Source organism: Moschus berezovskii, chromosome 22, assembly GCF_049115385.1.
Source record: "Moschus berezovskii isolate FMDL1 chromosome 22, NW_MosBer_1.0, whole genome shotgun sequence".
NCBI classification, from domain to species: Eukaryota; Metazoa; Chordata; class Mammalia; order Artiodactyla; family Moschidae; genus Moschus; species Moschus berezovskii.
This window is the reverse complement of record NC_142481.1, coordinates 27,575,888-27,592,758: the sequence shown is the minus strand read 5'-3', so window position 1 is coordinate 27,592,758 and position 16,871 is coordinate 27,575,888. Positions and strand designations below refer to the sequence as shown.

Below are 16,871 nucleotides of genomic sequence, written 5' to 3'. Positions count from 1 at the left end.
CCACATGGCTTGTGAGATCTTAGTTCCCTGACCAGGGATTGAACCCAGGCCCTCAGCAGTGAAAGTACAGAGTCTTAACCACTGGCTGCCAGGGAATTTCCTATTGAGGTATAATTTATGTAAAGTGGATGCACCCATTTGAAGTGTATAGTTTGAGTTTTGACAAATGTAAACACACTTGTCACCACTTCTACCATCAAGATACTAGAATGTCTCCGTCATGCCCAAAGAGATTCCTCATGACCCTTTGCAAGCATTCCACCCGCCCTAGGCACTCACTGATCTGCTTTCTCCATTATAGATTAGATTTGCCTTTTCTAGAATTTTGAGTGAAATTGTAGTGTGTACTTTTCTGTGTCTGCTTTCTTTTCTGTAGTACAGTGTTTTTGAGTTTTGTCCAGTGTTTTATGTATCAAGTGTTCATTTCTTTCTGTTAGTGAGCCTCACTTCATGTGGGTACATTCCATAATCTGTTCATTACTTTACCTACTGATGGACATGGGTAGTTTCCTGGATGGGTCTTTTGGTTCACCGATCCCTTTGTGATTTTTTTTTTTATAACTTCTGTTGTTCTTATGTGTTCGTGTGTTCCTTTAAATAGCAGATTTAAATAGCCTCTCTTTTTCTTTTCTGGGTTTCTTGTAGTGACTCATTTTTACCCTGGTTCTGGGTCCTGTTTTCCTTCTTTGCCTGTCTAGTAATTTTTATTCAGATGTTGTGTATATTGGGAGATTTACATTGCTAAGTGCTGAGTTTTGTTGTCTTCCCTTAAAAGCTTTGTCTGGTATGCAGTTGGATTTCTTGCAGATCAGTTTGATCCTTTCAAGGCTAATTTTTAAGCTTGGCACAGGCTTAGAATAGCTTTAAGACAGGGTTTCTTACTTGCAGCACTGTTGACATTGTGGGTTTAGTAATTCTTTGCTGGGAAAGTTGTCCTGTGCCTTGTGGAATGTTTACTCCTGGCCTCTTAACTGGTGGAAGCTCATAGCATCTCCTTCCTCAGCACCATTTGTGTGTATCAGAATTGTCTCCAGGTATTGCCGAATGTGTCAGGTGTGGGGTGTGTGCGTGCAAAATCCTACCCTGTTGAGAACCCCTGCTCTAAGGCTGCTTCAGCTATACTAGTACAGCATGACCTTTCTGGGGTCTCTGCTGAGTGCCTGGGTCATGGCTGATCAGAACTGGAATGTTGCTCAGTCCTCTGAGCTCTGACAATTGTTCAGCTTATAGCTACATGGTCACTCTTTGCCCAGCCTTCTAGAGGCTCATCCTACATGTGTGTGTGGATATATTCAGCAAGAGACATGAGGGGAGCCTTGTGCAGATTTCCGAAGCCCTTTTCCCATGTAGCTTCCTGTCTGACTCTCGCCTTTGCAAATTCCAGGTTCCTCCACTCCCCTGAACTCCTCTGCTGTCTCATTCAGCAAGATACTTTGCTTGGCTTCTCAGTATGTGTACAAAGGTCTGGAAAGTGCCTGCTGGCTGGAAGCCAGGGCAGTAGTAGGGTTCACTTTGTTTCCTGCTCTTGTGTCCAAAAACACTTGTTTTATATATTTTGCCGTGTTTTCTAGTTTTTTATGATGGTAGATAAGTCTGAACCCAGTTACTCCATTTCGACCCGAGGTGGAGAACTTGTGCCATGTCACTTATTCTGTGTCCTGGCCTGTGCCACCTCCAGGCTGTGTGTTGTTCACACACAGCTTTCTTAATATCTTTCTGTGTAGTGATTTTAACCTCAATAATGAAATAATTATGTGATTATGTATTTAATGTTTCTATCGCCACACAACTGAAGCATCCTGAGCTCATGGACTGTGTGATCTTACTAATTATTCCATTCCATGAATTGGCACATGGGCCTGGCACATGGAAGAATTCAGTCATATTTGTTTAGTAAGTAGACTGTCAACTTTGCTTGGTCCTTAACCCCTGGTAAATGGGAAACACTGCAGCTTTGATACTGCTGCGGTTCAGGCCTTCTGAAAACTCTCCCTTCCCAGGCCTCAGGGACATCTCCCAGTCTTTGTTCTCCTTTGCAGCTTCCTTCCTACTCTCAAATGCTTATTTCCAAGCTTCTGTTCTGAGCTCTTTTGAAAAAACAGCATCCGGGTTTGTTACCTGTTACCCCGAGATGGATTACGCACCAGGATGTGTAGCGGCTGACTTGGGGTGGCATTTATTCGTCCATCTAGTCATTTGGTGTAAACATCTGAGGCCCCTGGGGCAACCGCCCCCACTCAGGCTCCCCCTGCATGTCTGTCCCCTTCTACATTAGCATTCACACAAACTCTCAAGAAGTATTTCTTGAAATCCATTGGATCATAAAGCTTTATTTTTGAAGCAGATTTAGACAGTAAATCATTTTAAGTTACATAATTGGCTTAAAAAGTATTCAGAAGGTAAAATTGGCAGGGCTTGGTGATTGATTGGGATGTAGGGTGACAAAGAGGGAGGGTTCAAGCATTTAGCTGACGTTTGTTGACTGTTTTGGGTTGCTGCTAGGCATTGTTCTAGGCTCTGGGGTGCAGAGGTCCCCAGGCCAGTCAGGGAACTGGCCAGTGATGCCCATGTTTCAGGACTGTGTGACTGGTGGTGCCATTCACTGAGCAGAAACATTGAACAGAGAAGCTCGTGTGTGCGAGTGGGGTGGTCAGCTTAGTTTGGGACGGTGTATTTCACTTGGAGTCTCCTTTGATATCAGAGAGGATGGGCAGTGACTTGGAGGGTGGTCTGTGTGCCAGGAGATAGAAGTTTCTTCTCAGCCTCTTTTCATGTCGTGCTGCCTTTGAGCACACATGTGCTTCATAGGAACTTGACAGGCTTACTTTTGTTATCTAATTACCGCCACCATGTGAAGCAGATCTCGTGACCAGCCCCTCTTTTACAGATGAGGTGACTGATGGTCAGGACTGAAAGTTCAAGGTTAGAAAGTGGGATCCAGGCCCAGGTCTCTATGACTCAAGGCTCATGTGTTCTCTGCTACGCTTGCCTTTGAACTCTTAATACTGTTCTTTTTTTTGCATCGCCCGTCCTTGTCCTCTGTGTAGGGAAGATGAGTGGGCTTTGTCAAATTATAATTCATGAGCCATCAGGAATATTTACAGTTAATTCTCCATGATGAATACCCCTTCCAAAGTCAGTTTTGTTTCAGCTCATTAAAAATTATAATTGTAGAAGTAACATTACATTGTATTATAGAGGTTTAAAAAGTAGAAAAGCAGAAAAACCTTCCATAATCCTGCTGTCCAGAAAAGCTGTCATTTAGGGGATTGTTTGGCAGCAACAAACTAACTTGATTCAGGGGGATTTAGTATAATGAACTAGGGCTTCTGAATTCTAGATCTCAGTTGTATCTTTGGGTATCAATGGAATCAACCTCTCTCTTACTTTTTCTCTCCTTCTCTGCAGCCTAGAAATATTTGAAGTACGAGCATTCAGTCTTTGCTTTTCAAATCATTTTTGCTAATTAAATAGTTAATAGTTTAATTGTTTGTATCTCTCCAATTTGCTAATAAAAATGAAAACATTTTCATATAGTTGATTGATTTGCTTTCTATTTTGAATTGTCTGTATTTTTGCCTGGTGTTCTTTTGGAATGTTTGTAGGTTTTTTGTTTGCTTGTTTTTTTAAAATCAGTTTTACAAGCCCCTTGCAATATTAAACAGAAAAATTGAAAGAGTGGTACAGTGAACACCCATGTTCTCTTAAGCAGGACTTAATCAGTTGTTAGTATTTTGACATACACATCCATGCCAAGGTGGATTTTATTTTTTTCTAAACTGTTGGAAAGTCAGTTGCAGACATGATGACACTTCTAAACACTTTAGCATATGTGTATACTTTCAGTTATAATGACCTATTAACCTTTTTTGTTTTTTTTTTACATATTTGTTGTAAATATTTGCTCTAATCTGTTGCTTGCTTCTGACTCTTCCCTTGTGTTTCTCAGATGGTGACATGCCATGCCGTGCCAACATTCTGATCACAGAGCTGTTTGACACGGAACTGATTGGGGAGGGAGCCCTGCCCTCCTATGAGCATGCACACAGGCACCTCGTGCAGGTAGGGGACTGATGGCCTCCCTTGGGCAAATTGGTGTGATCTCACGTGGCTCTTATTACTGCACAATACTCTGCACAGCCCCAGCCCCAGTACCTCTCTGTATCCCCCAGGGCACCCTTTGATTCCTATGAGATTTTGGTTCTCCTCAGTCATGATTTTCCTCTTGAATGCTGAGTCTTAGTAGGTTAGAATCAAAAGACTAGAAACTATCTTCAGATTCAGTTCAACAAGCATTTTTACACTGTGTGTAAGGTCTTCTAGCATCCAGGGAGAAGTATAAGACATCCTTCTTGCTTCTAAGATCCACACCAGTCAGCAGTGATGAGGACTTCATGGGCCAAATGAAGAGGTAGGCAGAAGCACTGCTGATGTTTGGTTTAAGGCCAGTGGAAAAAGCCAAGGGTCAGGAGGGAGATGAGGGCGTACGGGAGAGGGTGGAATCTGGGAAGTCACTGAGGAAAAGGAGAGATGTCCCAGGCAGAGGACCTGTTTAGTAGACAGTGAGAACACCAGTCTGGTACTTGTGAGCTCACAGTGGAGAATGGGTAGAGAGTAGAAGGCCTTGAATGCCAGGCGGTTGATAACCTTGAGTGGTGATACTTTGACAGTTATTTTGAGAAGAGAAAGATATGCTAAACATGTTAGTTCAGAGACGTTGGCCTTATTTTTTATGAACATAAACGGGGAGGTAGAGACTGAGGCAGAGGCCAGCTGGGGAGGCATGTGTGTCTGCTGCTTCTGCTGACACCGGCCATATGGGCACCATTCTCATGAGCCTGTAACTGTCCTAGCCTGGAACTCTCTTTGGAGTTGCTTAGTGCCCCTGAAGAGAGGAAGGAGGCTTCTCCCAATGCAGTTGGAGCCAGAGTCCATATTGCTCACATGGTCAGCATGTGAGGTAATTGTCCTGCAGATTCCCATACTGTGTGAGATGTCTCGTCATTTCCAAAATACAAAATTCTGTGTTTGAAATTATTTTTTCTCTACATTAAAGCCATCAGTTAGATGAATCCTTGAAATAGAAAACAAGAGAACAAGGATATTTAGAGTTAATGTTGTCCAGTTTGTCTTTCTCTGATTCATCTCATAATTAAAAGGTACACTAGCAGCTGTCCTCAGCTTCCTCTCCCAGTTGGCCCATAGCAGCCAGGTGTTTGCTGTCCACTCTAATCATTGTCCCTATCTGCCCAGCCTGAACTTGAATGAGCTATGGCATCATGGTCTCCAGTACCTTGTCCCTTTTGCTGCCACATCAGAGGTCATGAAACTGGGGCACTTGGGCGTCTTACAGGCCATGTGGTGTTGCAGTGGCCCAGGAATTCGTCTCAGAAGACACCTTTATTGGTGCCTTCATTTTACTGGGCCCTTTTTAGGGTACCAAGAATATGAGGGTGAGCTCTTGGCAAGGCCAGTAGGTGGGCAGGTGGTCACAGTATGGCTTAATGTCCATTCTGATGGTGGTTGGTGGGGTGAGGTCTCGCCCACCCTGGTGGGGGAAGGTGGGGAGACCGCTAGTGCTTGGTGTATAGAGGGTGTTGGCCGAATGTATTGGAGGGTTGGAGGGAAACTGGATGAGGGGCTGCAGCCACAGCCAAGTTGGCAGTGCCCAGTGAGGCCAGGAGGTCAGGTCAGTTGAGGATGGACACTTGTCTACTGGGCTGTGCCATAAGAAGGTTCTAGTGTCTGGGTGAGAGCTGCACTGAAGGGAATTTCTGAGCCTAGTGCTAGGATTTCTGTTTAACAGGAAGACTTAGACTCTTTCTTCAAAGTCTGTGTGGGAGTTAATCAGCATGATGACAATTAAGGTTTATTTTTGAAATATTCAAGAGTCTCAGGTAACTAGGAACTTAGCTGACGTAAATCATCTTAGCCATAATGTATGTTCTTTCTGCAGTCTAGTTTTTCCTTTCCCAAGGGCTTTGGGCTGAAAACAGTTCACTGTCCTAATAGTGATAAGGCATTAGATGTTACTAAACTTGCCTTGTATTAAGGAATAAATCTCTTTTGCTCAATGGGAATTACTGTGGGTCAGTGTAACTGGTTACTTTTTTGTTCTTTTGTTTTACTTTTTGAATGTAAACTTAGGCAAATTGTGAAGCAGTGCCTCACAGAGCAACCGTCTATGCACAGCTGGTAGAGTCCAGGAGGATGTGGTCGTGGAATAAGCTGTTTCCCATCCATGTTCAGACCAGCCGTGGAGAGCGGGTCATCATGCCCCCCTTGGAACTGGAGAGGTGCCCTGGTGCGCCCTCTGTCTGCGACATTCAGCTAAACCAGGTGTCGCCCTCTGACTTCACCATCCTCAGTGATGTGCTGCCTATGTTCAGGTACCAAGGAGCCACCCAGGGTCATGGCGCTTGGAAACACTTGGTGGAATTGGGTCTTTGGCAGTCGTTTTTGTATTCATTTTGACATCAGGAGTCCATTGAAAACAAGTCTCATTGCAGGTGAGGTCACCATAAAAGCTTAAAAATGGACTGTGTGAGCCTAAAATCTGCCTCAGTTCCCGAATGTTCTTTACAGTGTGGACTTCAGCAAGCAAGTCAGTAGCTCAGCAGCCTGCCATAGCAGGCAGTTTGAACCGCTAATGTCTGGCCGAGCTCAAGTGGTTCTCTCCTGGTGGGACATTGAAATGGACCCTGAGGGGAAGATCAAGTGCACCATGGCCCCCTTCTGGGCACACTCAGACCCAGAGGAGCTCCAGGTAAGAGGCAGGAGCTGAACACATTTTCATGGAAATCAGGAAGTTGTCGTCCACTTTTGGTCCTGGGAAAGGAGCATGTTGGGTTTTAGATTCACAAGCATTTAGAGACAGAAGGGACTGAGTTCATGGTCAGCAGCAATGGTCACAGTGAACGACAGGGCAGCTTTGGTGTGCTGGCTCTCCTGTGTCTTGGCACAGCGACTGTTAGACCTGGCCCCTAGAGTAATTCCAGGGGACCTCAGATTAGCTTGCAGTAGGGAACTAACTACTCTGGGAGATACAAACTCAGGGAGATAGTGAAGGACAGAGGAGCCTGGCGTGCTGCAGTCCTTGGGGTTGCAAAGAATCATACACAACTTAGCAACTGAACAGCAGAGAACAGCAGCCTGTCTGCAGACTCATTTTCTGTGACCTTAAAATCTACCTTCTTCAGTTCAATGGAAAGTGGGGAGGATGTGATGTACAGAAAAGGAAATACATATTTTATTCCTCTTTAATGTGTGGAAAGCTGTTCAACCTCACTCATGAGAACCATGCAGATTTCAAATGCAGTGAAATATCATTTTTCACCCGTTGGTGAATAAAGTTCAGAGTCTGCAGACTATTGGTGGAGCCGTGGGGCAGAGCAGGAAAGGGATGGTCAGAGTCTCACAGAGTGCAGTGAGGCCCACCGTCTGGCAGGATGGAAAGTGACGGTACTTCTAAATATTTAGGCTCTGGTGGGATCTGCATATGTGTAGCGTGGCATGTGTACCAGGATGCTCACTGCAGCCCTGCTCTAATGGAAAAGACTGGAACAGCCTAGAGGCCACCAGCAGGGACTAGCTAAGTCAGTTTTCCTGCATACTCAGAGGGCAAGGTGGCGCCCTCTGCACTGGTGTGGAAGCATCTCAAGGATAGATCAAGTGAAACAACCAGCAGTACAGAATAGCACGTGTGGTGCGATCATGGGGGAAAATGTGTGTTTCTTAGTGTATGTGTGTGGTGTGTGTATATGAGGGTATCTTTGGAGGAATTCACAGAAATTGGTAAAAAAGGTTGCTTCTGGGAAGGGGGCTGAGGTTAGGGGTGGAAAGGAGGCTTACTTGTCACTCCATGAGCCTTTTATATCTTCTGCATTTTCTCTCATGTGCATGTTATCCACCCGTCTATAAACATTGGAGCTTCCCAGGTGGCACTAGTGGTAAATAATCCACTTGCCAATGCAGAAGACACAACAGGCTTGAGTTTGATCCCTGGGTCAGGAAGATCCCCTGGAGTGGGAAGTGGCAACCCATGTCAGTATTCTTGCCTGGAAAATACCATGGACAGAGAAGCCTGGTGGGCTGCAGTCCCTGGGGCTGCAGAGTCGGAGACGACTGACTGACTGAGCACTATACACGCGGGAAAGAAAGTGGGAAAGATGCTTTAGGGCCAAGGAATCAAATCTTCCCTCCACCTGGGAGTCCTTGGGCACCATCCTCTGTGTATTCTGACTTCAGTTACCTCTTGCTGGGCATTGGCTTTGTTCTGATTGCAGCTGATGGTTCTCGGTGTACACATTGTGACTTCATGGAAGGCCTTAGCATCTCCCCAAGTTCCTGAATTACTGCTTAGGCCACAGGGTCATGACTGCTGTGGGATTTCAGTCAGTCCTCCTGGGCTCTTGAGCTGCCCCAGCTCGACTCTTCACAGCCTCAGTCCACTGCAGGCTGAGTTTCTGTGTGTGTGAGGGGTACGGGTTGGGGGTGGGGGAGAATTCTCCCACAGAATTCAGATTGGCACTGGGCTGCTTTCTTCTCCAGGAGTGTGGTAGTTGAAATATGAGCATAAGAATTTCATAAAAATGTTAACGATTCTTATTTGCATGTCTTCAGAGTGTTCCTATGTGTAGTTTCTTCTTGAATCCTCATATAAGACCCCCTGGGTAACCACAAAGAGCCTGGCCCAGTGAGGGGAGCAGGACCTCGTGTCTAGTCAGTGGTGGTGTGTGCTTGTCCCCAGGTCTCCTGGCTGTGGGGCTTGTGTCCTCCCTCTGCCAGTGGTGACTTTTGGACTGTTTAGAGTTTGAAGAGCTGCAAATGAATCTCCCTCATGACTTCACTGAGCTGCCCTGATCGGCCTCAGACAGTGGCTTCTGTCACAGCTCTTTAGCATTTGTACCTGGGAGTCTGGTGTGTGGGAATGACATGGTGACAGGGAAGTATCGCGGGAGCCCAGGAGGGGTTGGGGAGGCTATAGTAAAGGATGAATAACAAGTTTTAGAGAATCTTTTTTTCCCCACTCCTTGTTACTGTTTATTATCCCCAGATTGTATCTGGTTAGATTTGATTCCTAGCTTTTACCTTTAGGGGTTTCCCTTGTGGCTCAGCTCATAAAGAATCCACCTGCAATGTAGGAGACCTGGGTTCCATCCCTGGGTTGGGAAGATCCCCTGGAGAAAGGAAAGGCTACCCACTCTGGTTTTCTGGCCTGGAGAATTCCATGGACTGTATGGGGTTGCAAAGAGTTGGACACGACTGAGCGACTTTCATCTTCAAATAGACATCTTGGAGAGATAGGAATGGCGTTCACTGGACTTTAAGTTAAATTCAAGACTGGGTAGGATAAACTGGGGGGAAAAGAAACACAGCAAGAGAGTTGTAAGTTAAGTTTCATTTGAAGCCAGGTGAGGATTATAGCCTCTAAGACAGCTCTGAGGAGCTGCTCTGAAGGAGGAGGAGTGTGTGTGTGTGTAAGTGTTTGTGTGTGTGTGTGAAGATCAGTATATATGTGATTTCAATGAAAGGGAGATACTTGCAGTTAAGTACACAGAAGGTTGTTGTTAGTCATCAGGTGCAGGTATCTCTGTTAATTTAGTGCTTTTCTGGATATGAAAGTATACAAGAAATTGGGTTCATAAGATTTTCTGAAAATAACTATCTGAAGCCTTGTTCTGTGAGTTTTTCCCAGAGCACTGACTCTCATTCCCGATTTCCACCCTAAACTCCGTTCAGGATATGTTGAAAGTAGGGACTGCAGTGGCTAGTGACTTCATTCTTATAGAACCAGTGGTGAACAAACAATATTTAGTTGCTAAATGCCCTCCTGAGAAGTGGTGCTGGCTATTTTTCCAGTTTTTTATTTTGAAAATTTTGAATCCATAAAATAAGTGAAGATGAACATCAGTATGCCCTCTACTTAAATTTACCAGTTGTTAATCTTTACCGTATTTGCATTCTCCCTCCCTCCTTCCAACTCCACCCCTTCCCCTTCTGCCCCAACACACACGCAGGGCAGGGGCTGGAGTCCACTCATCTGAGCCCACCCTGAAGACCACTGCTATCAGCTACATTCTGTCTTCCTAAAGCCAGCAGTGTTCCATGAAGTCTTCGGGCCTTTAGCATCTCTGACTTGAAAATTTTCTTTGTCTCTTTGGCCACAGTAGCTATGTGTAGTTCACACACTGGTCTCCCAGCACATTGGTTTTTGGCTTGGGTTTCGGCCCCTGGATTTGATGCATTACTCTTGTTGCAGCTTGGTGACAGCTGGTTCTCTTCCTGTTTCAGTGGCGGGACCACTGGATGCAGTGTGTGTACTTCCTGCCACAGGAGGAGCCCGTTGTCCAGGGCTCAGCCCTCTGCCTGGTAGCCCACCACGACGACTACTGTGTGTGGTATAGCCTCCAGAATACCAGGTGTGCCTTCGGTCTTGTGGGGTGGGACACTAGGCTTGTGACATTGTGAGTTCATGTAAATTCCCTCCACGGACCCTGTAGAAGTTTTGAGTGGGCACATTTGTATTTGAACCAAATAAGGGCAAAAGTTTGTAGCTGGGTGCCTGTTTGTGGGTACTGAGAAGAGGCTACCCCGTTGGTAGGACCCCCATTTGAGGCAGATATATATATGAGAAGTCTTGAATTGGAGGGCCTCCGACCTCTAAGGCCCACTCGAGAGCCAGTCCCTAGACCCATGTCCCCTAGAGGACTATGGATGTATCCCCTGTCCACCTTGATTTCCCTGGTGCAGGTCCCTGTGCTGTGCCTTCATGCTCGCCGTTGCCTAGCGGGTTATCACCCTGTATCTGTTCATTTTCTGATCCAGTCCTGAAAAGAACGGGAGAGTCCACCCAGTGCGCCCCGTGTGCGACTGCCAGGCTCACCTGCTCTGGAACCGGCCTCGGTTTGGAGAGATCAATGATCGGAACAGAACTGATCAATACATCCAGGCCCTGAGGACGGTGAGTGTCCAGCCCTTTGGGTGGTCATAGACTAGATAAGGGGTTTGTCCTATGGACCGCAGCCCACTGCTCACTTATGATCAGTTGGTTTTGTCTTCTGTGCTCTTCTGTCTGTCCACAAGTGGCTTCAACCAGCTCCTACTGGGTGGGCGTTCGAGGCGAGGCTGGGAGCTTGTTTCTGGATCAGTAGGGGCTTGTTCTCTGCTCTTCTGTAGGAGCCTCTCCTTGGCCCTTGCTGTTGTCCCTCTGGACACTTTGCCTTTATGGTTACCAGCAGTTCCTTTGGTGATCCTGTGGGTTCAGCCACCCCATTTTTCCTCTCATTTGCTATTTTCTTTCTAAAATGCTTAGATTGTAAATCTGGTCATGTAGCTCTTCTGAAAAACCTTTCCTCCCTGCTGCCTGTAGAAGGGGTCTCTCAGCCTGAGGACCACAAGGTTTGGATGGGGGTCTCTGGACCCCTTGGAGTTGTATGCAGAAATATGTGTGCATGTATGCACATGCCTGCATTTTGTGTGTGGTGGGGGAGGAGGATCCCCGACATTCTGAGTTTCTCTCAGAGGGATCTGTGACCCAAAGGCATCCCTGATGTGAGGAGTCATTCGACTTGCCTGTGGCTGTCTGTGCTGTGATTTCACAGGGAAGAGGCCTGTGGTCATGAAGTGGGGGGTGGCCTCCGATAAAAGGGCAGGCCTTCAGTGGGGCCTTCTAGGATGGCTTGAGGAGAGTCTCCTGACAGTGGGGTCTGAGTGGGGAGAGGTGAGGCAGAGGGTGTGTTGGCGGGTGAGGCTGGTTGCCACTGGGGCCTGGGAGGCAGGTTTGACTGTTGTTAGGGGACAGGAAGATGCAGCCAGGCCATGTGGGCGATGGAGTGAGGAGGAGATGGGATTGAATGATCACAGAGTGGGTTAGGGGATCAGATGGAAAATGTGCCTGTCAGTTTGTCAGTAAGAATTTTCTCAACATTGTAAGAAAATCTGTGCTCTTTTCCTGCAGGTTCTGAAGCCGGACAGTGTCTGCCTGTGCATCAGTGATGGCAGTCTGCTCTCCATGCTGGCCCATCACCTTGGGGTGGAGCAGGTACTGGCCCTGTGCCTTCTGCCAGCTTCCTGATGATGCTCTTTAGTCACAGTTTTGTGACTAAAACTCTTTGCAAGTGCAGCTGCCACATACATTGTGGGTGTGCTTGGGTTGGTGTCTGAGGGGTTGTTGCCTCATGTGCAGGCAGGAGCCAGGCTATAGCCGTTGCCATGTAGCTTCAGCTCCTGAGTCTGAATCCGGGGTCAGCACAGAATGTTTTACTGTCCAGGGGGATTGTGAGCACAGATGTTAGGTTAGGTATTGTCCTTTGCTTTGGAGTTGCTTTTCCTGTGGGACTGTGGTTTCCAAACCAGGGATGGCACCCATATCCCCTGCATCAGAAGTGTGGAGTCTTAACCCCTGGACCACCAGCGAAGTCCCTGGAGTTGCGTTTTAATCTGTATTTACTTTCTCTATTAAGTGCATCTCTTACAACTAATATGACATTCTCTTTAGGTATTTACAATAGAGAATTCAGCAGCTTCTCACAGACTGATGAAAAAAGTAAGTGATAATTGTCGTTATTGCAATAATGTGGGGACCTGTGGGGCTTGCCTTCCTGAGTCTGGGATCGATTGCTTTGAATTGGTGTCAGTGTTAATGCCGAGGGAACTGGGGGGAGTCCCAGGTGCCAGTGACTTGTGACTCCTGAGTCGAGAGCTGGCCTAGAAGTCTTCTGGAGCTGTTGTTGAATAGCAGCGAGCAAAGTTTAGACTCTGCATTGTGTTTTGTGGCTGAAGAAGTGTAGGCTTTTCTCCTCACTTCACTTAGAAAAACCAAAACTCCTCGCAGTGATAGAACTGAAGTTGCGTTTTGTTTCTGGGGCACCACGACCCGGGGAGTCGCTGCTCGCAAGCTGTCCTGCCTGCTTGGATCTGTGATGGCATTTCACATCCTGGCCAGGGGCTGGTTTTGATTTCCTTTCTGAAGGAAAACCCACCCCACCAAGACTACAAGCCTACTTCTGAGCCTTGCCAGTGTGCCTGCATGAGAAATTTCGATTGCTCTTAAGACATTGTGCTCATGATGTCACCTGCAGTCTGTAGGAGGCCCTTGGAGGGGAGAAGTTCGGCAGAGTAGCTGGAAGTGGTGCTCCAGAACCGTTTGGCCAGAGAACTGCACACCAATAAAGCAACTCTGAGATGTGTTCTTTTTCTCAACAAAACCAACACTTTTGTTTTCTCTCTAAGATTTTCATGGCCAACCACTTGGAAGACAAAATTAATATAATAGAGAAACGGCCTGAATTATTAACACCTGCAGACTTGGAGGGTAAAAAGGTGAGTAGAGAGTGCTGTGCGTTTGCTCTAGATAGCACGGCTCTGAGATGGCCTGACTGCTGCCTTCTCTGGGCCTCACCGTGGCTTCCCCACTGTTGAGGTTGTGATGAGGTTCACAGAGATGCTTGATGAAGGAATACTTGCACTGCTCTCCAATCGCCGCTCCTTCAATGAGAGCAGAACGGCTCTGGTGGGATGGATAGAGACACATAGTGTCTTTTCCTTTTCCCATCACAGCACTGCTCCTGAACCCAGGCTGTGGTAGTGAGAACCCCAAGTCTCAACCACTAGGCCACCAGGGAACTCCTGAGAGTCTTTCTAAAGCACATTCCTTCTCATATTAAACCCTGATTAAAACTTTTAGTGATCCCCTCTTCCCTCCAAGGCATAGTTCAGTCTTCTTTTCCTGCCATCAGCTGCCTTTGGGTGACCTGGCTCCTCTCCACTGCTCTGGCCTCATCCTTTACTGTCCTATCCCATCTGCTCGTCTGGAGAGCTCCCAGAAGGGCCTTGCTCTCACTGTCATTCACACCCCTGCTTTGGCCTCTGCCCATACCTCTGCCTGGACTCCCCACTCTTTTGCTTTTCTGTCTCCCGTTCATGCATTTATTCATCTGATCAACAAACCTTCAGTGACATCTGCTCTGGGCCAGGCACTGTGCTGGAAATACTGGGTCTCCCAGTGTCCCCACTTCTCTGGTCTCCAAGCCTGGTGAGGGAGACAGACTAGTGCTGATAATAAATTGTCGGGATAAAGCTTTGAGTAGGATTTCCAGGATGCCATCCTGGAAGCTCTTCCTGAAGCTCTTACTTCTAGGGTCCCACTGTGAGCCCCTTCCTTGCTTCTGTCAGAGCCTACCGCACTCTCTGAGGACGGCACCCAGCCTCGTCTGCTCCCCTCTTTCACTTTGCACTCCTGAGGGTAGGGCTTGTGTCTGTTTCTCATCTTTGTATCCTCAAGGGTGGGTGCAGGCCTTGACGTGCGTGTGGACTGACTGGCCGACCAAGTGGGTGAGTGAATGAAAGAATGAATGTGCCTGTGAAACTTGTCTTTACTCCTCAGCTGAATCCTTCTGATACCTGGGCCTGCTTCTCTCTCTGATCGGCAGGTTTCTGTCCTCCTGGGTGAGCCATTCTTCACCACCAGCCTGCTTCCGTGGCACAACCTGTACTTCTGGTATGTGCGGACTGCTGTGGACCAACACCTGGGGCCTGGCGCTGTGGTGATGCCCCAGGCCGCCTCGCTGCACGTGGTGGTCGTGGAGTTCAGGGTAGGCCACAACAGAGGTTTTCTTGGCAGGGGTTGGGGGCTTGTTTTCTTGTGTGGACCTTGGATGCAGATGGAGCACCTAGGGTCTTAATGGTTTGAGCCTCTGTTTTTCTGTATCAGCATACCGCAGGGCTGAAAGAAGAGGCTCGCTTTTGTAAAAATGAAGTAATTTGGCACATGAAATGGAAATGGCTGTGTGTTGTCATTTTACAATTACAGCTTATCAGAATAATTTTAAAATATAAATTAAGAGTTTCAGAAGACAAGCTGTGCAGCTTGCTCTGCTCTCATTAAGAGCAGAGGCTCCAGTTGTTAAAAGCATTTTGAGATGGGCGAGTCAGCTTCCTTATGCAAGAAAAATTGAAAAGCTTCATTTTCATTTTCTCATCAAAGCAGAACCATAGTCACAAAGTCGTTTTGGGAAAGATATTTTTTTATTAAAAGGCTTTTAAATGCTTTTAACCTGAAATAGAGAATGAACTTCATTTGATGTTTCTTTGATAAGGATGGCTTTATCCACTGGTAGCTTAGTGGTTCTGTCACTTAATTTTTTGGCCATTTCTTCTGCGTTACTTATTTACTCGACCAGATTTCCATGGAAATTCTGGTTTTCATGGCCAGTGAGGGACTGTGGAGAATGATGCTGTTCCCAGGCATATGTCCAAGAGACAGAGGACACTGAGTTGACTGGCTTGAGTAACTTCCGGTCTCTTCCTAGGATCCTGTTGTCCTCACACACTCTTTATGGGCATGGAGGCTCAAGAAGTGGTTGACAGAATTCTTCCCAATGAATCAGTGTTCAGGATGGACAGGGAGGGGTTAGAGAGCCTGTCTGAGTAGCTCTGGTCAGCTGTCCCTCAGTGGAGAGGGCTTGGGATCATGAGAGGCTTTGCAGGTCTGAGGAACCATTCTGGGTCTTTGGTGTCTTTGGGTCCCTTCAGCTATGGGAGTCTCTTCCAGGCCCGTAGGAGCAGCAAGACGTGCCTTAGGTTTGGAGTTGGGGCACCCCCAGCCTCTTACCCTTCCTACTCTCGTCACCACACTTGCGTTTACCTGAGTGGGTGTCGACATCTGTGTGCCATCATGGCCACAGAACCGTGGCTGTGCCTGCCCACCCACCCCCATTGGGTGGGTGTGGGTGTTGGCATGCCCTGGCTGGTGGATGTCGGTGAAGCCTGCACCTTCCTTTCAGGATCTGTGGCGGATCCGGAGCCCCTGTGGTGACTGTGAAGGCTTCGATGTGCACATCATGGATGACATGATTAAGGTATGCAGGGCTGCAGCTCCTGCCACAGTGTTCCATCCACACTCCATTGGCCACAGGCCTCTGGAGGGGGTGTCTGGCTTCCATGGAGGGACCTGGGTTGGGCAATGTGGGGAGTATGCAGAGAGCTCCTCTGTTGGGGGCAGCAGGGGCAGGCATATCTGTTCTACTTGGTTCACCATGAGCATGAACCTGAGAGCCACTGCATCTCCAAGTCTGGCTGGTGTTAGGCCTTTCTTAGCCTGGGGCTATAACCCCTGACTCAGAATTTTGGGCTGGGGCCCGTCTGTCACCAGAGCACTCCTGCCAGTGTCAGCAGCTAGTTCTTTTTTGGGATGGCCTCTCTAAAAGGCGATTTTGGCAACCTTCTGAGCCAGCTGTTTCCATTCTGGGGACTGCATTTCAGGGGAAGGTGCTTGAGGATGGAGGTGGGTGGGATGAAGGAGGGTTCCTGCAGGGTTATCTGTACATCAATGGGGGATCCAGTCAGCCACCAGGGCCTGCAGCTCCCAGAAATGAGGGCAGCCATGAAAGTGTCAGCGATAGCTGTGAAGAGTCACGAGCCCTGTGAGCAGGGCAGGACAGAGAGCACCATCACGTTTTTACATATTAAGAAAATTCACACATGTAATAACTGTAAGTGGAAAGTGGCCTGCACAAAATATACACAACATTTAAACAATTTTTTAATTATAAAAAAAATTACACATTCAATGATAAAGGGGTGGTGTGCGGACACCAAAATGTTAGTTCTGTGATAGGAAGTGGTTAGTGTTTTCCTCCCTTTTGCTTCTTTCTGTTTACATTTTCTACAGTGATTGTGGATTCCTTGTGTAAACATTTTTTAAGTAAAAAAAATACAGTGGACATTTGCACTTTTTCATCTTACCTACCTGTCCACAGCAGATCACTAACTGTTCCATGCTCCTGGGAACACCACACACTCTAGCTCCCTCTGGCCACTTCTCAGGCTACTTCCTGGATTCTTCCCCTCTTCTTATCCCCTGAGGTGTC

General features: G+C 47.2%; 1 protein-coding gene across 4 annotated transcripts in view; it reads left to right on the top strand.

Moving 5' to 3' along the window:
- PRMT7 (protein arginine methyltransferase 7) overlaps nucleotides 1-16,871 on the top strand; it is a 39,624-nt gene that overhangs the window by 18,748 nt on the left and 4,005 nt on the right. For all 4 annotated transcript variants that reach the window (XR_008683982.2, XM_055412457.2, XM_088830112.1 and 1 more), the window contains exons 6-15: nucleotides 3,950-4,062; nucleotides 6,148-6,389; nucleotides 6,586-6,766; nucleotides 10,294-10,421; nucleotides 10,828-10,963; nucleotides 11,960-12,043; nucleotides 12,500-12,547; nucleotides 13,234-13,323; nucleotides 14,433-14,594; nucleotides 15,786-15,860. Coding sequence is in view for 3 of the 4 variants with exons in the window: in XM_055412457.2 (XP_055268432.2) it covers nucleotides 3,950-4,062; nucleotides 6,148-6,389; nucleotides 6,586-6,766; nucleotides 10,294-10,421; nucleotides 10,828-10,963; nucleotides 11,960-12,043; nucleotides 12,500-12,547; nucleotides 13,234-13,323; nucleotides 14,433-14,594; nucleotides 15,786-15,860 (1,259 nt within the window). In the remaining variant the exon portion in view is untranslated. The remainder of the gene's footprint in view (nucleotides 1-3,949; nucleotides 4,063-6,147; nucleotides 6,390-6,585; nucleotides 6,767-10,293; nucleotides 10,422-10,827; nucleotides 10,964-11,959; nucleotides 12,044-12,499; nucleotides 12,548-13,233; nucleotides 13,324-14,432; nucleotides 14,595-15,785; nucleotides 15,861-16,871) is intronic.